At 42.6% G+C, this 25,485-nt stretch overlaps 1 protein-coding gene across 1 annotated transcript in view; it reads right to left on the bottom strand.

The window, feature by feature from the left end:
• The window catches only part of ARAP3 (ArfGAP with RhoGAP domain, ankyrin repeat and PH domain 3), a gene marked incomplete at its 5' end in the record, with an annotated part of 117,575 nt that overhangs the window by 33,976 nt on the left and 58,114 nt on the right, over positions 1 to 25,485 (bottom strand). Inside the window, 7 exons of the mRNA XM_081325543.1 lie at positions 396 to 524; positions 4,388 to 4,502; positions 4,678 to 4,752; positions 11,094 to 11,162; positions 11,242 to 11,389; positions 12,868 to 12,973; positions 16,690 to 16,902. Of these exons, the coding sequence (XP_081181669.1) occupies positions 396 to 524; positions 4,388 to 4,502; positions 4,678 to 4,752; positions 11,094 to 11,162; positions 11,242 to 11,389; positions 12,868 to 12,973; positions 16,690 to 16,902 (855 nt within the window). The remainder of the gene's footprint in view (positions 1 to 395; positions 525 to 4,387; positions 4,503 to 4,677; positions 4,753 to 11,093; positions 11,163 to 11,241; positions 11,390 to 12,867; positions 12,974 to 16,689; positions 16,903 to 25,485) is intronic.

Below are 25,485 nucleotides of genomic sequence, written 5' to 3' on the forward strand. Positions count from 1 at the left end.
CACGTTGTTTGCAGTCAGCTTAAAATAGTGCCTTTGAGCTTTGGCTGCTTATAGCTTTGGCTAGACTCTGGAGTTAAGCTAGCCTTTCTCCTGCTGGTTTCTGGAGGGCTTTCCCTGAATGACCAGATCGACCACCATCTCTCTGCAGTCAGTGGGGCTTCCCTCCTTCTTTGTCACCTCTCCGGGGTGACTTCAGGCCCATTTAGGGTCCCCTAACAGGCAGAAATTGGCTGTAGGGTGCGGAGCCCTGCGATCCCTCAGGTGTCGCGCTAACTGTGCAAAATTGGAAGCCCTGAACTCCATTTCTATACAGATGAGAATGCTATAGAAAATACTCTGATGGTTTTAAAAACAGTAACAAGTATATTTGTCTCTTAAATTGTAGGCTCACCCACCTGTGAAAAGGCAGCTTCCTTCCTCGATGGATACCTTTTTCACAATTAAATATGCAGAGCTAGGTTTTGGTAACTTGCACCACTGTAGGGCCTGTTCTAGAACTTTCTCCTTGGGATGCAAAGGACGCTCTGAAAAATGATGTTCAGAAAAAAGAATCCAAAGTTTGGCATATGCAGGTATAAAGGAGGCATCCAGGAAACTAAACATCAGAAGTATGTGCAGGATATGGTGTATTACATCTTTACTCCAGGGAGAACAGAATATCTGAGGGAAAACATGACCCAGACCCTTGAGGATAAGGTAGAACAAACTCAGATTTAATTCCAACAACACAGAATTAGTGTTTCTGCAGAAACTGTCAGATGTCAAGAAAGTACTGTATCTTTTTTTGCTCTAGATGGGATAGCACATACCTTGGAGAAATGGAATATTTGAGGATTTTCTTGGATTCACGATCCCATTAAAGCAGAATTCCACTACATTACACAGTGATTCATTTCTTTGTTCTCTCTTGGTTACATCAGTGAATTTTGTTCTACATGGAGCTGTTGATGTTGATGTCTTGGAAGCTACAACTAGAACAGATACCGTGTTTCCCCAAAAGACCTACCCCCCAAATAAGCCCTAGTTTGGGGGCAAGGCGCATGCCTAAAAATCAAGCTAGGGTGGGGTAGGGGGGGTGGAGTTGCCCCACGCACCCCGCACCCACTTACCTTACTGGTAGGACTGCTGCAAACAGGCCTCCTATGCCCTGACACTTGTTGTGCTGGGTGGTTCATTGCGCCATTGTCACTCCTTGTGGCAGAAGGCCGCATGGTGCTTTGGGCCATTGCTGCCGGTCACAGCAGGATGCTGCTTCTCATGGCAGGAGGCTGCATGATGCTTCTGGCCACTGCCACTAGTTGCTGCAGGAGGCTGCGCAGTGCTTTTGGCCATTTTGCAGGAGGCCTCATGGTGCTTCATGCCAGTGCCAGTGGTCACAGCAGGACACCATGCAGTGCTTCAGACCATTGCCGCTGGTCATAGCAGGACGCTACACAGCACTTTGGGCCATTGCCAGTGAAGCACCATGTGGCCTCCTGCAAATGGCCCAAAGTGCTGTGCGGTGTCCTGCCACAACCAGGCCTGAAGCACCATATGGCCTCCTGCAAATTGACTGAAGTGGCACAAAGTGCCTTGCTACCATTGGCGGCAATGGCCCAAAGTGACATGCAGCCTCCTGCAAATGGCCTGAAGCATCACGAGGCATCCTGCATGACTGACGGCATTGGCCCGAAGCACCACGTAATGTCCTGCTGCAACCAAGAGCACCGGCATGAAGCTGTTGTGATTCAGGGTCAGCCTGTGGGTCCGGCAGCCGGGTCGGATGACTCGGATGACTCAGACGAGGGGGAGGAGGAGGATGTTGAAGACGAACTTGCTGATGATGGCTTGGAGGCTTCGCAGAGCCCCCAGCCAGGCCCCTCTTCTCAGCTGCGCGAGCCCGACAGTGCGGATGATGATGACCCACAGCTGGCCCTGTTCAAGGACGCCCGACGCAGGAGGCAGTCAAGCAGGAGCAAGCAGAGAAAGGCTGTGGGACTCCTCGGAAGGAGGCACAGGGAGGCCACGCCCTGAACTCTAATAAAGGGAGTGTTTGGGGAAGGGCTGGTTGCTGAAAGCAACCGCTCCGTTTGAGGATCAAAGTTCCGGTATCTTGTTTCATGTTTTGTTGCTTGTTTGTGTAATAAATCTTGGCAGACGTTTCCCAGCCTCAGACGCTCTCCAGCCTCTGCCGTTTGTACAGGGGTTGCCTTTCTGCAAGGCCGGTAGCAGGCTGGTACAGAACAGAAGCACCATGTGGCATCCTGCTGCAACCGGCAGCACTGGCACAATGCACCACGAGGCATCTGGCTACAAGTGGCAGCAAATAGCCACTGAAGAAGTCAAGCAGCGGCATGACAGGTGTTGGGGCATGGGAGGCCTGGCTGCAGCACTCCTACAGTAAAACATCCCTCCAAAATAATACCGGGTCTTATTTTTGGGGAAACACGGTAGCAGCTGTTGACTCTGGAAGCCAGTTTAGCAGAATGATAGTTATATTGTAGAACAGGGGTCCCCAACCTCTGGGCCGTGGCCTATTCACAACCAGATTGCACGAGTGGCAGGCCAGCATGCATGTGTGCACACGCAGCTCAACTTGCATGAGCGACAGGTTGGCAGGCATGCACACACGTGCAGCTCAATTTGCACAAGTTGAGCTGCAAACACTTTTGTGTGCATGCTGGCTCATTGCTAGTGCAATGAGCTGTGTGCACGCCTGTTGCCAGCCTGCCATTCATGCAGCCCAGTTCCCCTCTCCCCCACACACCAAACCATCAAGCTATAAAAGTTGGGGACTGCTGTTGTAGACATTATGCTTGCTGCTGGTAGGCTTCAGGATATAATTTAAAATGCTGTCTATCAAATGTAAGTCAATTTATAGCCCATAGATTTCATACCTCAAGATATGACAGATTATTTAACAGCTATTCAAATAGACCTCCCAAAAGCTACATAAAACCATTTCAAATTTACAAAGCCTGCAGCACTACCACATCATTTGCCCTTATGAACTATTGCAAAGATGCTGCAGAGGGCCTTCCCCACATAGTTCCCCACATTCTGCCCTGCCAGATCCCCACAGACACAGGCCTGCTTTTTCACTTGTCAGGATTCCACACAGCCTCTTCCCCCACCCCCTCACAATTGCTCACTTACCTTCCAAAGATTTCCAGAGCCTAGGAGGTAGGGGAAGGGAAGGAGAACAGGCCTCTCTGTTGCTAGACCACATGGCATAATCCCACAAACTGCATCTTTTTCTGAGCCACAAATTGCTTCAAACCTATGCAGCCTAGCAATGAAGCAGTTTGCAGTTGAGCAGCATGATCAGCTGTCTTGGAAAATGTTGGCCACTTGTGGGATCCAAGCAATGGACACTGGTGGTTTGCGAAGAAAAGCTTAATTCACCAGCAAAGGCAGTCCATTTTAGAATATAATAGAGCTGGAAGGGTCCTTGGAGGTCTTCTAGTCCAGCCCCCTGCTCAAGCAAGAGAACCTATACCATCTCAGACAAGTGACTGTATAGCCTCTTTTTAAAAATCTCTAGTGATGGAGCACCCACGATTTCTTGTCCTGCCCTCTGGTGCTTTAGTGAATAACGTGACCCCCTCTTGTTTGTGGCAGCCCCTCAAATACTGGAATACTGCTATCATGTCTTCCCTATTTCTTCTTTTCTTTAGACTAGCCAAACCCAAGTCCTGCAGCCGTTCTTTGTATGTTTCAGTCTCCAGGTCTTTGATCATCTTAGTTGCTCTTTTCTTTTCTTTTTTGTGATATGGTGACCAAAATTGGCTGCAGTGTTCCAGGTGTGGTCTTATTAGGGTTTTATAAAGCGGTATTAATACCTCGCGTGAACCAGATTCTATGCCTTTGTTTATACAACCCAAGATTGTATTAGCTTTTTTGACTGCTGCTGCACACTGCTGGCTCATAGTCAAGTGATCGTCCACTAGGACTCCAAGGTCCCTCTCACAGTTACTGTTTTTAAGCCTATTCTTGCCCAAACTGTACTTGTACCTTTGATTTTTCCTGCCTAAATGTAAAACTTTGCTTTTCTCCACACTGAAACTCATTTTGTTGGATAGGGCCCATCGTTCAAGTCTGTCAAGATCTTTTTGAATCCTGAGTTTGTCTTCTGGGGTGTTGGCTACTCCTGACAATTTGAGGTCATCTGCAAATTTGAAGAGTTCCCCTTCAGTTCCCTCATCTAAGTCATTGATGAAGATATTGAAGAGTACTGGACCTAAGATGCTCAGAGTTCAAACCAACAGAAACTATTTTCCCTTCCTCATTGCTAGCTAGCCTAGTACAGGGTGGGAAGGGAAAAGGGCAACCTTTAAAATAAAACATGGTATAATCATGCAGCCTTAATTTTATACAGAGAAAAAAGAAACAAAGTGTTTTTACTCACCTAGCTCTCCATTTTCTAAAACTTCAAAGGTCAGCCAAAGATCTCGACTAGCTACTACATTTCTCATCTTAAGCACTTGATTTGTCAATTCTTCTGCTCTCATTTTGGGAGAAACCTGTGGGATAATTAAGAGATAGAACTCCAATTTTCAGCCAATCCATTGTAAAGTGTATATATTAATACCTTTTTGTCATAAAAATCAGTGGTGCCTTATAGTGACAGTTGTGAACCCGCTTTCTCCAACCCAGAGTGGCCATGGGCAATTTACACAAAGACACACTATTGCGTACCTTAAGAGTAACACAATAGTCAGGATTCTTCTGCTCCAGATATACCTCCAAGATGATATCGCCAGCCTGTGAGAGCTGTAGAGAAAAAAATAAGGTTGGGGCAATGAAAGGTAGAGGTAAATAATGGGCAAAGATGGTATCAGAAATGCTTCAGTAGCAGCCCTTAATTTTGGAATATCCTTCCTCCCAAGATCAGGGCAGCAACCTCACTACTGACATGCCAGGAGTTATGAAAACTGACTTATACCAGAAATGAATGATTGATTTAGGGATGTCACAATTATGTAGACTATTTATTGTATTTTTAATCTACTGAAGTATTATGGTTTGATTTTATTAATTTTAAGCCATGTAAAGCTGGCAGTTGGTTTGATTACAGTGGTATATAAACACCATAAATAAATACAGTATATGATCCAAGATGTTTATTTACCGTATTTTCCGGCGTATAAGACGACTGGGCGTATAAGACGACCCCCGACTTTTGAGAAGATTTTCAAGATTTTTCGTCTTATACGCCGGAAAATACTTACATGCCAGTTGCCAAGTGTCCGACACAAGCCTGATTCAGACCCATCTGATGCAGATGGTGCAAAGCCCTGCCGGTTCCCGCCTGATGCCGGACGGCTCCGCCGGTGCCGCCTCGAGAGGGAAGGGCATGAGGCGCCTGCCACGGCTCCCTGAGGACTCCTTAGCAGCCGGGGAGCGCACACGTGTGCAGGACTGCCCTGCCGGTTCCCGCCTAATGCCGGACGGCTCTGCCGGTGCTGCCTCGAGAGGGAAGGGTGTGAGGTGCCTGCCACGGCTCCCCGAGGACTCCTTAGCAGCCGGGGAGCGCGCGCGTGTGCAGGACTGCCCTGCCAGCTCCCGCCCGACGCCAGCCTGCCCTGCTTCCTCCACAGTGAGAGGGGAGGGCGTGCCTTCCCGGGCTCGCCAACTTGCAGCCACGCCAGAGCTGAAAGGGACTTTTACTTCCACCCACCCTTTGGAATAAACCTAAGAGCTGCGTTTACACGACGCGCTCTTCCAGGCCAGACTCTGCAAATGGCACGCCAGAAGCTGCAACCACCACGGGAACTCTGAGTCCCCACCTTTCGGCAGCCTGCACGACCGAGCGCAATCTGCTTATGCTCAGATGCCCCTTGGGTGAGGGGGAGGGGCTTCCTGCCGCTCCCAGGGTCTGGCGTTTGCAAGGGGGAGGGGAAGGGGCTTAGAGGCTCTTGGGGGTGGGAAGGGAGAGTCACGTTGGAGGGGGGACTGGACTAAGGAGGCTTGAAGTTGCTTTGCAAGAACGGGGGCGCTCGATTGATTTATGTACTATTTTCCGGCGTATAAGACGACTCGGCGTATAAGACGACCCCCCAACTTTTGAGAAGATTTTCATGGGTTAAAAAGTCATCTTATATGCCGGAAAATATGGTAAGATATTTTTATACACATGCTCACAGGGTACTGGAAGTGCAGGAAGCCATGGGCAGCTTTCTGAACGTTTTGAAAGGGAATTTCAGATTCCACAATGACTGTTCTTATTGTAGGAGATGACCAGGCTAAGCCTGAGGGAGGGGTCAAATGTATCATAAGTCATGAATCCCTTCGTGCCTGCAAGAGATCCAAGTCCAGCCCACCTTGAATGCCTCTTTATCTCCCGCTCATTTTACTTAATGCCCAGTTGGTCAGATTCTTGTAGAGAGCCTAAGCTTGCAATAAATCTTTGATCTGCCTGAATACCCTGATTTCCCTGGCCCCTGACAGAAATTTCTTGGATGAGAAGTGAAACATCTTCAAAGAAAAACAAGAAAGTCCTCCCTGCCCTATTGGATTTGAACGCTGATGAGCCAATGCAAATTGGAGCAGCCAGAAAAGCCCTGAGAGTGGAAGCATGGCAAAGATGCAGACAACTAGCCCTGTGTTTCTATTGTGGAGAGCTGGACAATTGCCCTACTAAACCTCCCAGGAGAGACAACAGACAGCCTGGCAATGTCTCCACTACTCACCACCTAAATAACAAACCCCAAGGCCAGGGAAACAAGAATGCCCTCCCTTCACGAGCTCTGAGGGGAGGCCAACCAAGCACTGAATGGAGGTCAATTACCTCTACACTCAGGTATGTTAATAAAATTTGATTCAATCCTGACACTTCCCGATGGTCAGATAACTACCACCTCTGTTTTGATAGATTCTGGGTCAAGTTGACTTCATAAGCCTAGTCACAGTTCAGAAACTTAAAATATCTACAGTTCCCCTGAAGTCTCCATTGCCAGTGATAACTAAAAGCAGGCCCCATTACTGATGCCACAGTGCCTTTGAAGTTAACAATAAATCAGCATTCTGAAGAGTTATCTCTCTTCACAGCTGAATATATAGATCTTCCAATAGTGCTGGGAACTTCTTGGTTACAACACCACGACCCCACTATGAAGTGGAAAAATAGCCTATTGCCTTTGAAAATCCTGAGTCCCTTTCTCACTGTGATCAGCCCTCCAAAGCTCCCCACCAGCCCCCTTAATCTCTGGTTCACAGAGAGATTCCCAATCTGCCAAGTAAACACATAGACTTTGCTGATGTGTTTGGGGAGGAGGAAACTTTGACTCTACCTCCACACAGAGACTGTGATTGCACCATAAATCTGGTGCCAGAATTCCCGCCAAGAGACAATACCAAATGTCTACTACAGAATTAAAAACTCTGAAACAATATTTGGATTCTAATTTTAAAAAGACCCTCTCAGACTCCTGCTTTGGCTCCCACCTTCTTCGTGCCTAAAAAGCAAGACCCTAATAACACTGACAGCCCCTCACTAGGACTGATGCACAATTACAAAGCCTTGAATTCAATCAGAGTAAGAGACCACTATCCACTGCTGTTAATTCCAGACCTATTATACCGACTACAGAAAGCAGGCATTTTTATAAGATTAGACCTCTGCAATGGTTACAACCTTATTCAAATAAAAGAAGGCCATGAATACTTAGCCACTTTTGACACCAGATGTGGCAAATTTGAATACCCAGTGCTGCCTTTTGGTCTGTGCAATGCCCCAGCTGTATTTTCCAGATTCATGAATCAATTTTTTCAAGATTTAATAGATATATTTATGGGTTTACATTTAGATGATATTTTAATCTACTATGAGAATGAGGCTCAGCACACAGACAATATGCACACAGTCCAAGCCAAGCCAGAAAAAAGTACATTTCATTTGCAACAGTTAGACTTCTTGGGCTACCATATTTCCACAAGAAGTATCCAGATCAACCATAAGCCACTCACACAGAGCCAAGTCTCTCACACAGGCAAAGACATCCAACACTTTCTGGGTTTTGTTAGCTTCCTCAAGAAATTTATACCAGGCTTTGGTCATAAAGCCAAACTATTGACCCAACTGACTAAGAAAGGAGTTAAATTTGCTTGGACACCTACATACCAATCAGCCTTCAAAGAGTTACAGGAACTTTTTGCTTGCTAGCCCCTGCTTCAGCACCTGGACACATCCAAGAGATTTATAGTCCAGACATATACTTCAGATGTAGCCATCCGAGCTGTTCTCTTACAAAAGAGAGGGGAAGACAACAGCCTTCTTCCATGCACTTTCTTTTCCAGGCCCCTGATCGCTCCAGAAAGCAATTATGACATCTTTAATAAGGAGCTCCTTGCCATTAAATCAGCATTCCAGCACTGGAGATTTCCTAGAAGGTGCATGCTTTCATATAGAGGTCAACACTGACCACAAGAATCTACACACCCTACAACAAACTAAGCCACTTTTCTCCAGACAAGTCAGATGGAGCCAATTCTTCTCAAGTTTTTATTTTTTACATTAAGTATATCACAGGCTTCAAGAACTTAATGCCAGATATGCTCTTCCGCAAACTAGAATATTCCCCTGTTCGACAGATTCCACAACCAGCAACAATCCTGCAACCTTCCAATTTCTAGCTTCACCAATCACTACCAACCACTGAGAGATTGGGAGCTGCCCAACTGCATCAGGACTTAATCACCAAGATAAAGGAAACAAGGAAATTGCCTGTCAAGGGCCAAGATAGATGACCTCTAGGAGGCCCCATCAGGTACTGTAACCTTGTTCATGATGGAGGGAGGTACAGAACAATAGTCTCCCCTGTAGGGAAGAGGTACTGCAGAGTTGTCATGATAATCAAATGGCAGGGCATGGCAGTATGTTCAAAACCCTGCATAGAAACGTAAGAGACTTTTAGTGGCATAGGATGGCTGCAGACATCAGGGAATATGTGGCTTCTTGCCACACATGCAGGATGACCAAATGCCTCCATCAGAAGCCTGCAGACCTCTGCAATCATTACCTACATCCCCCACCCCCAAACATAGCATACAGTCTTCCTGGATTTCATTACTGATTTACCCTCTGTTCAAGGCTTCACTACCATATTAGTGCTGGTAGATCTTTTCACCAAGATAGCTCGTTTCATACCTAGTAAGGATTGCCCAATGCCAAAGACACTGCCCAATTTTTCATAGACAATGTATTTTGCTACCATGGTATGATCTCAGCACTTGCAACAGACAGAGGGGTGCAATTCCAATCTAGATTTTGGAAAGCACTTTTTCAGTTACTAAATGTCAAGACCATCCTCTCCTCAGCCCATCACCCGTTCACAAATAGTGAAGCTGAGAAAACTAACCAGCTCTTCCAACAGTATTTGAGGTGCTAATGCACCTATAGCCACAATTCGTGGAAAATTTGCTGCATTCATCAATGACACCATTTCAAGCCATGTATGGCACACACCTAAAGTATTGCCAGACCATCCTGTACTAGATTTCAGGATACCAGGGGTGGTTGATTTCTTACAAGAGCAATTTGCATCCCAAGACCCATTGAAACAGGAACTTGACCAAGTGAAACAGGCTTACAAGAAGGAAGCATTTGCAGATTGGCAGGAGGGTCTATCCGTAGCAGTAGGAGACAAGGTTTGGCTCTCTACTAGGTTCTTAGCCACTTCAAAACCTTCCAAGAAGCTAGGTGCTAAGTTTGTGTGCCCATTCAAAGTTCTCTAACAAATCACCTCCACGGACTTCCACCTACAATTGCACCCTTCAATGAAGGTGCATCCAGTCTTTCACCAAGCATTACTTGCTAAAGATGCACTCCCAAGCATAATAAGATCCCAGAGACACTCACTACCACCAGTCATACTAGAGGGAGAACCAGAATATGAGGTGGAAGAAATCTTAGACTGTTGGAAAAGAGGCAATGGTATCCAGTACTTGATTCATTGGAAGGGCTACCCAGTTTCTGATTGCTCCTGGGAAAATGCACAGTATGCTCATGTCCCTGATTTGGTCTGTCCATTCTACCAGCACTTCCCTGACAAGCCGAGGCAAACCAAACTACTAGCCCCCTGCCCAGTTTTGCCTGAGGAACCTCTTGAGGAACAAGTTAACCAGACCCTCTGCATTTCTCCAGGGGGAGCAGGGAGACTCGCCTATGATGGGGCTTCCACATCTGACCTTCAATTCCTGGGAATAGGACAGGAGGGAACCTCTAACAATGTTTGTGTGTTACAGCAATTGCCACCTGGCTCACCAGCTCCTGCAGAGGGATGGAAGGAGGACTCCTTTGAGATGGCCTCCATTCCCCCCTTGCCATGCTCCCATGAGAACTCAGACTTTGAAGACACAATGCTGGAAGGGAAAAGCAGCATAGAAGAATCCATGGAAGAGGCAGGGGGCCAAGATGGAGGGAGGGCTGATCTAGGAGATGACCAGGCTGAGCCTGAGGGAGGGGTCAAATGTTTCATAAGTCAGGAGTCCCTGTGCACCTGCAAGAGATCTAAGTCCAGCCCACCTTAAATGCCTTTATTATCTCCCATTCGCTTCCCTTAATGGCCAGTTGCAGAGACCCTAACTTGCAATAAATCTTTATACTTATTTGAACTGCCTGAATTTCCTAATTTTCCCAGCACTTGATACTACTATGTCTTAATCATTCTTAGAATGACTGAAAGAAGAGGACTAGAGTTTGCTAAACCATATATACTCCACATATATAATTATCCATTGCTAGGCTTGGATTATGGATGCCTATTCAGATTCAATATGAATATTGAAAAAGTTTACTATCCCTGCCTTAAGAAAATGTTTATTTAATTGCTGATGTGGTAGAAATAGTGACTGAAGAAGAAAAAGAGGCTCCTAGGGGAGTAAAAATACATTCCAGCTTGAAGCCAATTTGGAGAGGAAACATATGAGGTCTGCCATTTCCCAAGGAAAAGTAGAAAATCTGGCGAGATTCTTGTAATATAAGTGATCAGTAGTAAAGTGTCTACATGGGCCTATTCACAGAATGGTTCTGGTTACTTGCCCCTGATAGCTGATGTTGTCAATATATCTGCTAAGCACTATACAAAAGGGATGGGTAGTAAGCACTGTAGTACCTTCACATCCCGCCAGGTAGTAATCAAACTGTTCTCCAAGTCCATCTGTAACACCCGGTCTTCATCAATCTAGAGTAAATGAAAAGCTACAGTCAAATACACATAAAACAAAAGTGTAATGATACAGGGGGAGGAGACCCAGACTCACATCAAAAATGTGAACATAGTTGTCAATCAAGTCCTCCATCACCTTGACTTCTTGTTGCCCTTTTCCATTCGTCTGGAAGAGACTGGGAGCAAATAGCAAAGCTAGGTTCTTGGTGCTCATGTGATTGAGACTGACACATTTCTGCACCCTACAGTGGAGAGCAAAAAGACCCATTAAAAGTTAATTGCTGTGTCCAATGGAAGGAGGCAGTGATGAGAGGAAAAACTGCAAGGTCTGGCACATTTGCAAACAGAAGTCTAGGTATAACTATCAACAAGAAAGGATGGGGCTACATGGTGCTCTTGAATAAATAGGCTATCTATATTCATTTCAGCCTGGATTCAGAAACAATCATGGGTTGGAAACATACTTTTTTTGAGATCTGGATAGAGGAATACATTCTTTATAGTCCTTTTAGACTTCTCAGGAGTCTTTGATATCACAATATCATTCTGCATCAACTGCAAGAGTTTGAACTTCGAGACACTCTTGCTTCAATGGTTCTGTTTAATTCTAAGGGGATGGTATCAGTAGATAGCAATGAGAAAGGATAGGTCAGCCAGTAAGCTCACATTTGTGAGGTTCCCATGGAGCTCAATGCTTTTTTCCCTGCTGTTTTAACATTTACACAAAACATCTGAATGTATTAATCAGTCAGTTTGGATTGAGCTGATGATAGACAGCTTCATATTCTCAACATGGGGCCAAGCCAGAAATATTTTGAATCAGTGTTTAGGGACTGCTGAGGCCTGGAAGTTGAATACTAGCAAGATGAAGTCACTATCTATACAAATCTTTATATGCTTCAGAGATAATTCTGGAATGTTGGACTTCCTCTTGAAAGAGGAATTGTGTGATATGGAGGTCTACAGCTCCTGACAGATAGGCAGATGAAAGCTTTGGCCAGGGGGCACTTTGTTCATCTCTGGATGCATCCTTCCTATGACAGGAGGCAAAGGAATGGTCACTCGTACACTTTCTACCATATGGTTGGATTAGTACAATGAGAGGTTGCGTTTGGTCCAAAAAGTCATAGTTTGGGCAAATGTAACTACTCTTAGAATAAATTTTACAATTGCTACACTGGTCACCAGTAAATTTCAAGATACAATTCAAAGTGCTGGTTTTAACTAATTAAGGCCTATAGCTTTCCTCTTCAAGTAATGGTAGCACCATCACTGTTGGCTTCTGGAAATGTCTGAAACTGGAAGCACTTGGGAGTAAAACCTTTCACCATTGCATGTATTGCCATTAGATACATTGTAGATTTGATTATGTTTATCTGGTTGAACTTATTGCAGCAAGGGTCGGGGTGGACGAATCTTTTAGTAGCAAACATGCAGGGCTTTGGGAAACAGATTTGGGTCTTAGAAAATAAAAATGGACCTGGGAAATAGATTCAAATCTAAGGTTCAAAAGCGTAGCAACAACGACACTATTGTATTTGCTCTTTATTGTCGTTGATTTCTTTCTTTCTGGGAAGCTCAAATTCCACAGTCTTAGTCTTTGAAACAAATGTACCAGTATATCTAAGGGGCACTTTAAAAAAAAAAAGAATATGCCATGAGAGTTCTGACAAGTACATCAGACCTCTTTGCAATAGGAAGTGAGGGAGAACAGACTAACCGATACAAGTGGCCAATCAAAGCAGCCAAAGTTCTGCGGTTGAGATGGGGCAGGAAGTTTATTAGCTCCTTGTATCTCTCCAGGCGCTGGGACTTCTGGGAAATTTCTAAGAAAGAGAAACAGAATTAAATGTTGGTGACTATAATTTGCATAAAATCAAAATATGTCCTGCGTTGATCAGAAAACTGAGGTATACATTCTCCATATAGTTTGTAGTTTTTCTCTTTTTGCAAGTTACATTGATTCAAATGTAGAGACCAAGGCTTCTCTGCATGTGTGGTTTAGAAGAAGACTGTAGAAGACACATAAAGTTCCTGAGAATTTTCTTCTGTGTCATCTGTTAGTGATTCAGGTTACTTCTTAAGACAAAGTGTATAGTTCTATTTTTTTTTCTTCCTTTCCTATTTCTCTTTTGTTAATGAATAATCTTGCCCAGCTAGTCCCCACTTTTTTATTGACAATTTCTGCACTATACGCACTCAAGATATTTCACTTAAGGCAAGCACTGGCAGCTCTAGCCACTCTGAAACTCAATGAGCAAAGCAAGAAATCCCAACCTAAACAAAAAGACTACACCAAAATAAAACACAATAGGGAGGAAGTAGGTTCTAAAAAAATGATGACTCCATATATGAACCTAAAGAAGAAAACCGCTACACCTAAATTGAACACAATAGGGAACAAACAGCTTCCATAAAAAACAAGCCTACATATGTACCTAAAGAGTACATATGTACCCCACAGGTTGGGGACCCCTGATCTATAGAACCGAATTCCGAGCAAAAACCACTAGATAACCAATCACATAAGGAGGAAGGGGAGTAAACAGAAAAAAGAAATAAAAAAAGAAAAATGGTTAGAGAAAAGATTTATGGATTAGGAATTTAATTTGTATTAGTGAATAAGATTCTTAGACAACACGTTTTTGTTGAATAATTATTATTGAACTCTGTTAAAAAATAATAAAACTTAAAACAGCAGTAACTGTGAGAAGGACCTTGGGAGTCCTAGTAGACGTTCACTTGACTATGAGCCAGCAGTGTGCAGCAGTAACCAAAAAAGCTAACACAGTCCTGGGTTGTACAAACAAAGGCATAGAATCAAGATCATGAGAAGTACTATTACCGCTTTATAAAGCCCTACTAAGACCACACCTAGAATACTGCAGCCAATTTTGGTCACCATACCACAAACAAGATGTTGAGAGATTGGAAAAAATTCAAAGAAGAGCAACTAAGATGATCAAAGGCCTGGAGATTAAAACATATGAAGAATGGCTATGGGATTTGGGTCTGACTAGTCTAAGGAAAAGAAGAAATAGGGGAGACATGATAGCACTGTTCCAGTATCTGACGGGCTGCCATGAGGCAGAGGGGGACAGGTTGTTTACCAAGCACCAGATGGAAGGACAAGAAACAACAGTTGGAAACTGACCAAAGAGAGAAGCAACCTGGAACTAAGGAGAAATTTCCTAACATTTAGAATAATCAACCAGTGGAACAGCTTACACTCAGAAACTGTGGGCACTCCATCACTGGAGATTTTTAAGAAGAGACTAGACATCCACTAGTCTGAGACGATATAGGTTCTCCTGCTTGAGCAGGGGGCTGGACTAGAAGACCTCTAAGGTCCCTTCCAGCTCTATTCTATTCTATTCTATTCTATTCTATTCTATTCTATTCTATTCTATTCTATTCTATTCTATTCTATTCTATTCTATTCTATTCTATTCTATAAAAATGTGGGATGGACAGCATCACCACCAGATGGATTTGTAACTGGCTGACAAACAGTACTCAACAAGTAATCCTACAACCACATGGAGGGAAGTAAGCAGTGGGGTACCACAAGGTTCTGTCTTAGGCTCAGTATTCTTCCATATCTTCATAAATGACTTAGATGAGGGCATAAAAGGGGAACTCATCAAATTTGCAGATGCCACTAAGCCAACACACATTTAATGTGGAGAAAAGCAAGGTTTTACTCCTGGCCAGGAAAAATCAAAAGTACAAGTACAGATTAGGCAAAACCTGGCTCAAAAACAGTAACTGTGAGAAGGCCTTTAGAATCCTAGTGGACGATCCCTTAAACACGAGTCAGTAATGTGCGGCAGCAGCCAAAAATGCTATTACAATTCTTGGTTGTATAAACAGAGGCACAGAATCAAAATCACGTGAAGTATTAGTAAGGCCACATCTGGAATACTGCATCCAGTTTTGGTCACTACATTATAAAAAAAGAAGCTGAGACTGGGAAAAGTGTAAAGAAGAGCAACTAAGATGATTAAAGTCCTGGAGACTAACAAATGAAGAATGGTTGCAGGATTTGGGAATGGCCAGTCTAGAGAAAAGAAGGACTAGGGGGACATGATAGCAGTATTCCAGTATTTGACAGGCTGCCACAAGGAGGAGGGAGTTAATTTATTTTCTAAAGCACCAGAAGGCAAGACAAGAAACAACGGATGGAAACTAATTAAGGAGAGAAGCAACCTAGAATTAAGGACAAACTTCCTAATAGTGAGGACTATTAATTAACCAATAGAACAGCTTGCCTTCAGATGAGGGTGCTTAATCACTGGAGGTTTTTAAGACAAGACTGGACAGTCACTTGTTTGAAATGGTATAGGATCTCCTGCTGGAGCAAGGGGCTGGACTAGAAGACCTCCAAGGTCCCTACCAAATCTATTCTGATCCTGGTATCCCACTGCATGCTTCCCTCCATGTAGATGTAGTTCCATTGAGGACTAGGTATGTGCTGAATTGAGTTGGTCAACCAGTTGAGAATCCATCTGGTGTGACATTGTCTATCCCATATTCTATCTTACCAAGAAGTAGGATGTGGTCTATTTTGTCAAATGTCTCCTGAAGACTAAATAAACACAGTAAACACTTTTTGACACTTGTCAAAAAAGAGGATCAGGTTTGTCTGGGATGATTTGTGTTGATTTCTAGTAAGTGTCTGTTCATTTCTAAGTGCTCACAAATATGCTACTTGATTATTTTTCCAGGATATTCCAGGATTGATGTCAGGCTGATTAGTCCTGATTCAATCCCCCCCCCGCGCGCTATTGTAGATTGGAACCAAGGTATCAGAGAGGAAATCTGCAGGCATAGCTTTAGTAGTTAAGATAGAGTTTTAATCTTCAGAAGGCCTATGATTCATCTTCTACCCATTTTCTCACTTTCTAGAGAAACTAAGAATATCAGCCTGATTTGTAGTTTTTGTATGTTCCATGGCAGACATGTCAAACTCGCGACATCATGTGACGTCGCACAACGTATCAGGACGGTTTTGCCATTGCTGGCAATGGGGTGGGTGTGGCTTCTGGATGACGCGTCTGGCCCTCAGGCTGGCAGTTTGACACCCCTATCCTATGGGAATTTTAAAGGGTGACATTGGTGTCTAAAACTTTTCCAAAAGTTCAGGAAATTTATGCAAACTGTAATAGACATTTCTGCCATTGAATTTCAGTGATATCATCTAGGATGATCTGGAGGAACTCTAGGAAAGATTCTGGATGGGTTGCATGCACACTGCAAGGCATAGCTGCCCTCCCCTGTTTTGAAATATAGATAAAAATATGTTTAAGTTTAAAAATGGTTTTCCCAGTATTAACAATGATGATGGGAGATGGGCATTTCAAAAATGTGAAAAATAAATAAAATGACAAATTGTATAACTTTGGAGGGCTCAAGACAAAGATTCAAAGGTATGGCAGCTTCTCAATGAACTAAATAATACCACCAATCAAAAGCTGGTCTGCTGTCATAGAGACCCAAGTGGCTTGTTAAAGTTGGGCAGTATAAGAAAGAAGGATGAAACCTGCGGCCTCATTCCACTGGGGATGAAAATGCGTAGTGAAGATAGTATCCTCGAGCTCCCGGAAAAATCTCTTCAACACATCCGTCACATCTTCAACAAAATTGTTGCTGATACGCAATTTGACATTTCTTGCATCTCGCCGAAACTCCTCCATCAAAATTTTGATACGAGATTTTGCTCCATTCTTCCGATAAATACCTTCGTGCTGTAACCCTGATGAAGAAGGAAGGGAAACAGGCTTTATAATAACATGAAATGTATATAGAGATGCTCAGTCATCCAGGTCATGGTTGTCCCAAAAGTGCTTTTGCAAAAGGCAACTGGACTTTGGGGTTGTTGTTTTTTTTTTGAGCTGAAGAAGCTTCTTGGATGAGAAGCGAAATGTCTTCAAGGAAAAAAACAAACAAAGTCCAGTTGCCTTTTGAAAAAGCACTTTGGGGACAATATGAAATGTAATATTTAATGTTAAATGTTAAGATGCATATAATATCTTAATCCTCAGCAGTGTAGAAAAAAAGAAACAAGCATGGAACCAATCCAAGCAATGCTGCTATCTGCAGTGGCTTGCTTTCCTACTGGCTACTCCACAGGCATTGGTCGGAGGGGTGGTGGTCTACCTCTCCTCTTCTTTCCTGAGAAGGAGGTGGCTGGCCAACAATTACCCTGTAAATGGCACTTAGAACAGTTAAACTGAAAAACAGAATTGTTTGTGATGTTATAAGCCAGAGTTTTGCAACCTTTCCAACTTTGCAGACCAGTGAGAGGGGGGTTGGGCAGACAAGGGATGGCTTCGCATGAGTGGCTAGCAAGCTCGCGTGCAGCTCCATTTGTGTGAGTGGTGGGCGCACGTGCCCCCTACTTACATAAATGGAGTGTGTGCGCACACGTTCACCCATTGCTCATGCAAGTGGGGATGTGCACGCGCACGCACACTCGCCCGCTGCATCCATGGCCTGGTTCCAAACATCTCATAGTCCAGTAGTGGTCCATGGTCCGGGGGTTGGAGACCCCTGTTCTAAGCCACCTAGAGTCACTTGGTTGAGTTGGGCAGTTATAGAAAATGAATAAATGAATTAATAAAACAATATAGCACCACTGGAGAACTTTCTTAGTGTACCAGCTCTACTACAGTTGGTAGCTGCTAGTGAGAAGGTGAGTGACATATAACACCCTTGTTCTGCATATTGCACTGAGTGCCAATTTGGATCTGAATCCAATTCAAGGTGTTAGTTGTGACCTATAAAGCCTTACAAGGCATGGGACCAGGCTATCTACAGAACCATTTTCGTCCAATTAGATTGGCCCCACCCACCGGCCAGGCAGGGAAGATATGTTGCAGATCCTGTCAGTTAAAAGAACTTCAACTGATAGAGTCTAAGAAGAGAAACTTCTCTGCTTGTTGCCCCTACCCCTTGAAATATTCTCTCCCTGGAGGTGAGGCAAGCCCCACTCTCCTGGCCTTCTAAGGAGTTTGAAACATGGCTCTGCAGCCTTGTGTGGGGAGCAAAGAAGGGCATGCAGCCGTGGATCTAGATGGCACCCTGAGAGGCCCTCTTTTTCCTTTTTTTTTTTATTGAAAAGTTTTAACATACAATTTTTCCCTTAAAAAATCCCCCCTCCCCCCCCTTCTCCCTCCCCCCCTTCCTCTCCCCCCTGCCCCCCTCCCCCCCACTTCCCAGAGCTAAATACAAGGTATATATAAAAAAAACAATCATAAACAACCATATACTAACAACCATAAACTCTAAAATCTATCACTCTCTAGCTTATATAGGATAAAACAAACCTTAGTAATATTAAATATATATAAATATATATAAAAAAAACTAATATAGAAAAAGAAACAAAGAAAGAAGACTTATTCAAGTATAAAACTTCTTAACCCTATACTTGTTCTAAATAAACCCAAGCCATTTTCTCCCTTCCATAATATAACGTTCCTGCGAGTAATCTTTCAAATAGGCCGAAATCTTCACCATTTCGACCAGGTCAGAAACCTTTAAAATCCACTCTTCTATAGTCGGCAGTTCCTCTTTCCAGTACTATCCCCGTAATTAAATTCAACATCAACTTAGTATATTCCATCAGACTTTTATCCAAAAAGCCTTAACCTTTTTACAAGTCTACCATATATGAAAATATGAAAATATATTACATCTTTATCACCACACCTCCAACATTTAGGCTAATAATTCAGATACATGCTTAGCTTTTTAAAATCTAAATACCATCTATAAAACATTTTATAAAAATTCTCTCTTAGATTTCAAACTTGTATAAATTTTACATTCCTCACCCAAATCTTTTCCCACCTCCCACTACTTGACTGTAAGTACGTTGTGAAAGTTCCACAGACTTCTGCTGATCTTGTTCTTTTATCTTTTTTGATCGTTTTAAAGCAGCACGCGTCACCCTCTGTTCTCTGGGAGCATCCAAAAGTGTTATAACTTGATCTCCTCCAGCACCATTCTCCTCTGTCTGTCCATCTTCAGCCTCTTGATGTTCTCCTTCTCCAGATCCCTTTGCAGCTTCCAGAAGTGTTAATGGGGTTGCTTTTAAAACATTATTGTAAAAATCACGCGCTTGCATCACAGTAACCAGACGGTACCTTTTACCTTCATGCATCACCATCAACCCAGCTGGAATCTCCCATCTGAACCTTATATCTCGTTGCTTGAGCTCTTGCACAAGAAATGTAAAATCCTTCCTTCTCCTTAAAATCTTTGGAGGAATTTCTTTTAGAACCAGAACTTCTTGATCAGCAATCACGACCTTAGTATCATAGGCAGCTTGTATAACTTCATCTCTAATTTCCCTTTTTGTAAAATAAACCACCACATCTCTAGGCAACTTTCTCTGTCTAGCAATCCATGAGTTCACACGATACACTTTATCCATGCCTCCTTTTATTTCAGATGCTGGCTGATTCAATACCACTTCGAGAGCCTCAGAAACCAGCTGCTTTAGATCTTCCTTAATATTCTCCTTTAAACCTCTGATTCTAATGGCAAACTGCATCTGGAAATATTGAGCAAGACTCAATTCTTTATCCATTTTGTCTCTTACATCTTCATTCTCCAATACTTTTGCTTCTAATATGGCATTCTTTTGAGTCGAATCTTTAACTTTTTCATCCAAATCTTCCACACATTCAGCCACTTTATACACTGAAGACAAAATGTCTACCTTCATCACCCTGTACTTTCCTTTTTAACTAATTTTTAAAACAGGGTTCAATCCTTGCTTCATTTTAAATTTTAATTTTTTACTGTTTTTTATATTTTAACATTTTATTTTACAAAGTCCATCTCTGAGGAAAATGTGCAGTTTAAAATGTGATCAATTAATCAGACAGAAAACTAAGGAAGTTTAGTGAAGGGACTAAGGAAAGTAGAATAGAATAGAATAGAATAGAATAGAATAGAATAGAATAGAATAGAATAGAATAGAATAGAATAGAATAGAATAGAATAGAATAGAATAGAATAGAATAGAATAGAATAGAATAGAATAGAGCAGGAAGGGACCTTGGAGGTCTTCTAGTCCAGCCACCTGCTCAAGCAGGAGATCCTATACCATCTCAGTCAGATGATTGTCCAGTCTCTTTTTAAAAACTTCCAGAGATGAAGCACCCATGATTTCTGGGGGTAAGCTGTTCCATTATTTGATTGTCCTCACTGTCAGGAAGTTTCTCCTTAATTCCAGGTTGCTTCTCTGCTTGATCAGCTTCCAACCATTGTTTCTTGTCCTTCCCTTTGGTGCTCTGGTGAACAACTTGTCCCCCTCTGCCTTGTGGCAGCCCCTCAGATACTGGAATACTGCTATCATGTCTCCCCTATTTCTTCTTTTCTTTAGACTAGCCAAGCCCAGGTTCTGCAGCCCTTCTTCGTACGTTTTGGTCTCCAGTCCTTTGATCATCTTAGTTGCTCTTCTCTGAATTGTTTCGTCTCTCAACATCTTTTTTGTGATATGGTAACCAAAATTGGCTGCAGTATTCTAGGTGTGGTCTTACTAGGGCTTTATAAAGTGGTACTAATACTTCGTGTGATCTTGATTCTATGCCTCTGTTTATACAACCCAAGATTGTATTAGGTTTTTTGGTTGCTGTTGCACACTGCTGGCTCATAGTTGTGATCATCCAGCAGGACTCCAAGGTGCCTCTCACAGTTACTGTTTTTAAACCAGGTCTCACCCAAACTGTATTTGTTCTTTTGGTTTTTCCTGCCTAAGTGTAAGACTTTGCTTTTCTCCACATTGAAACTCATTTTGTTGGATAGGGTCCATTGTTCAAGTTTGTCAAGATCTTTTTGTATTCCAGATGTGGCCTTACTGATACTTCACGTGATTTTGATTCTATGCCTCTGTTTATACAACCAAGATCTTTTTGGATCCTGAGTTTGTCTTCTGGGTTGGTGGCTACTCCTGACAGTTTGGTGTCATCTGCAAATTTGATGAGTTCCCCTTCAATTCCCTCATCTAAGTCATTTATGAAGATATTGAGGAGTACTGTCAGCTGTTACATATCTAATGTTAAACTAATTAAACACCTCACACGTTCGTGAGGGAAACACGAGTTCACTCTCCTCACACGTTCGTGAGGGAAACACGGCAGCCCGTTGACAGCTGTCAAAAGGGCTGCCGCCGCTCACCCCCCCCCACCGGTGCAGCAAGCGGCTGAATTTGACAGCTGTCAAACTGCCGCGCAGGTGCAGTACACTGACAGCTGTCAAACCTGCCTGGGCCGCGCATGCGCAGTTCAACCGGAGCTGTCAAAACTGTCAGCTGGCCACAGCAACAGCTCATTGACAGCCGTGGCTGCCACAGCTGATCTCGCCCGATTGGCTGCCGCCGCGTGGCGGGAGAACACCGCCAGATGATTGGTTTATTGTTGTTTGTTGCTACTGAAGGTGTGTATAAATAAGGGGGAATCCCGGCGGTGCCTCGCCCGGGACTGGAGCCCTAAAATAAACTGTTAACCGTGCCTGCTGTCTCCTGGTCTTCCTTCGGAATAATCCATCAGCCAGTTACAGATCCATCTGGTTGTGATGTTGTCTATTCCACTTTTTTCTAGCTTACTGAGGAGTAGGTTGTGGTCTACTTTGTCAAATGTCTTACTGAAATCTAGGTATACTACGTCCACTGCGTTTTGTTGGTCTGCTAGTTAAGTTACTTTATCGAAGAATGAGATCAGATTGGTTTGGCATAATCTGTTTTTAACAAACCCATGCTGGCTGCTAGTTATGACTTGCTTTGCTTCTAGCTGTTCGCAGATCTGTTTTCTGATTATCTTTTCTAGGATCTTCCCCGGTATTGATGTTAAACTGATTGGTCTGTAGTTTCCTGGGTCCTTTTTTCCCCCTTTTTTGAAGATGGGAACCACATCAGCCCTTTTCCAATACTTGGGTACTTCCCCTGGTGCTCCAGGATTTGTGAAAGATGTGGTGTAATGGTTCTGAGAAAACATCTGCCAGCTCTTTCAGAACTCTGGGTGTAATCTGTTGGGTCCTGGTGATTTGTATTTGTCAAGATTGAATAGGTATTCTCTTCCCATTTTCTTGCTTATTTTGATTTTTTTTCTAGTATATCTTTTGCAGTGTTTTTTGGGGGGTGTTGGGCTATGGTTTCTTTTTGTGTGAAGACTGATGCAAAGTATGAGTTAAGCAGCTCTGCTTTCTCTGTGTAATTTCTTTACCATCTTCTCTCTTTAGTGGGCCTACAGTTTCCTTGTTGGAAACTGTTGTTAATATATTGTAAGAAACTTTTTTTGTTGTCCTTGATTTCCATTGCGAGTCTTTGTTCATACTAAGCCTTTGCTTTCCTGACTTCTTCTTTGCATGCTCTTGGCTGTCTGCTGATAGTCAGCCTTCGTTATGCACCCCTCTTTCCATTTTTTGTGTTTGTCCTTTTTGTCTTTTAGTTTGTTAGTGAGATCTTTGTGCAGCCATGCTGGTTTCTTCCTAGATTTCTTGTTTTTCTTTCTCAATGGTATTGTGCTGATTTGGGCTTTTACGATCGCATTTTTCAGGGTTTCCCACACTTCTTGGGTTGTTTTCCCCTTTAGGATTTTCATCCATGGGATCTTTCCTAGGTTCTTTCCGAGTTTGTTAAAGTCGTCTCTTTTGAAATTTAGGACATTGATTGGATTGTTTTCTTTTTTCTTTTTTTTGTATATATTTTATTGGTATTTTTAAACATAACATAAGTCATTCAGTAATTTGTAAACAGTATGGTGTCTGGGTATCATTTATAAGACAATCTTTAACAATTGACTTCTATAATCTATATTCCATATGTAAATTTCATTTGATTTCCCCTTTCCCCAATGTATCTTTCTTTGCAAAACATTAGATTAAGACAATTCTCATTATTTTGATAAACAACAATTAAGTGTATAGTTTTTCCAATAATCCTATTTGTCATTTTAGTTGCCTTATCATAAACCCTGTTACCATGCTTATTTCAGCTTATTTCTCCCCCCAAATTCTAAATATTCTTACTAGTGACAATTTTCTCAACAATTAATTACATTTACATTGGTGGATTTAATTCTATTTTTTCCATATAAGCCCTCTCATACTTTTATATTTCTTAATCAATAAGTAAAAAAGTAGAAAGAGAAAAGAAAAGAAAAGAAAAGAGGAGAGAGACAAAAAAGAGGGGGAAAAAAGACAAAATTTATTTATTTATTTATTTTTGGGACTTATATGCTGCCCTATCTCCTGAAGGACTCAGGGCGGCTAACAACAATAAAAAACAACAATACAAAAATTTAAAAAGAATTAAATAACAGCCCCAAAATAAATTAACTACACAGTTAAAAGTTAAAAATTAAAACATATTTAAAAACCCATCATCAATCCAGGTCAGCCTGATGGAAGAAAAAAGTTTTGAGGTCGTGGCGAAAGGACCGGAGGTCCGGGGCCATCCGAAGCTCAAGGGGGAGTTGGTTCCAAAGGGCTGGTGCTCCCACAGAGAAGGCCCTCCCCCTGGGGGTCGCCAGCCGACATTGTCTGGCCGACGGCACCCTGAGGAGGCCCTCTCTGTGTGAGCGCACTGGGCGATGGGAAGTTGTCCCCGGTAGCAGACGGTCCTGCAAATATCCCAGGCCTAAGCCATGTAGGGCTTTAAAGGTAAGTACCAGCACCTTAAATCTCGCCCGGAAGACAACTGGTAGCCAATGCAGCTCACGCAGGAGGGGTGTAATATGGGAGTATCGGGATGCTCCCATCACTACCCGCGCGGCCGCATTCTGCACCAGCTGAAGCCTCCGGGTGGTCTTCAAGGGCAGCCCCATGTAGAGAGCATTGCAGTAATCTATCCGAGAGGTAACGAGTGCATGAGTGACCGTATGTAGGGCATCTCGGTCCAGATAGGGGTGCAACTGGCACACCAGGCGAACCTGGGCAAATGCCCCCCTGGCCACGACTCCAATATGATCTTCAAAACTGAGTCGTGAGTCCAGGAGGACGCCTAAATTGCACGCCCTATCAACGGGAGGCAACACCTCTCCTCCCATAACCAAAGATGGAACCTCTTGGACAAGTCGAGATGCCGGTACGTAAACCCACTCAGTCTTGGCCGGGTTGAGCTGGAGCCTGTTCTTTCCCAAAAGCACTGAGATACAAAAAAATAACATATGATTTAAAATATGTATCCCTAATTTAATATACATTTATTCCCTCAATTTCTTATTCTTTTTGACCATACCTGAGAATGTATTTAATCTATTCAAACTTTAAGCATTCCATTCAGTAGATCTAATCATCTAATCCTTTAACTCTCATTCAAAACACATTTTTATGCTTTTCGTATCATCACATTTAAATAACTAAAATGTTTGCTTTGTTTAAATCATTTCAACTTTTTTTACAGAAAGAAAAAGAAAAAAAACATATTGTATTAGTTAAAAAAAATCATCCCTCTAAGAGTAATATATTCCAAAGTTCTTCCATTTCTTTAGCCATATTCAAACAAATGTTTCTTATTGTATTAGTTAACACACACACACACACACACACACACAAAATCTCTCTAAGAGTAATATATTCCAAAGTTTTTCCATTTTTAGCCATATTCAAATAAATGTGTTTTTTTAAAATATTCTCTCTGATAAGTCCCATCATCTATTTTCTTGATTTCCATTTTAATCTTTTTCTCTGGCCATTGCCTTTCTTAATCAGTGTGTTGCTGCATCATTTGTTTCCCTGTAAAGTATTTTTTCTCATTCTTCTCCTTATCTTCAAAGTTGCTTGGACGTGTTGAAATATTTTCCATTTGAATTAAATCATGATTTTTTATTTTATATGGTTTCATCTTTAAGTGTCTATCCTTAGAATTATGTTCAGTCATCTCTACTGTATTTTCCTGGGAAATTTCTTGGAGTGAAATTAAGTTGGAAATAAGTTGGTTCATACTCTCAAGGTTGTTCTGTATTTCTTTGTGGTTTAAAATCATTGTCCTTTGAAATTGTTGTCGCTTATCATATGTTTCCTTTTGTAAAGTATTCATTGCTTCAGATTCACTTTGTTTACACAGCTGCATTTTTTAAGAACTTTGAGGGTCAGAGAAAAGAAATCCTCACCCACCAGTAGGTGTCAGCATTTGCTGATTTTTCAGGTCTTTCTAGTCTTTACCCCCCCTCTCTCTAAAGGGTAAGTTTCACCACTTCCAGTAACCAAAGGAGGGAGTAAAATCCCCCTCCTTTTTTCCCCGGAGATCTCTTATTTTTGGGACTTTCTTCTTCAGGAAAATAGGTAGGATAGAGAAAATCAATATTCTTACCCAGATTCAAGCATG

Source organism: Vipera berus (genome assembly GCF_964194415.1).
Source record: "Vipera berus genome assembly, chromosome: 3".
Taxonomy (NCBI): domain Eukaryota; kingdom Metazoa; phylum Chordata; class Lepidosauria; order Squamata; family Viperidae; genus Vipera; species Vipera berus.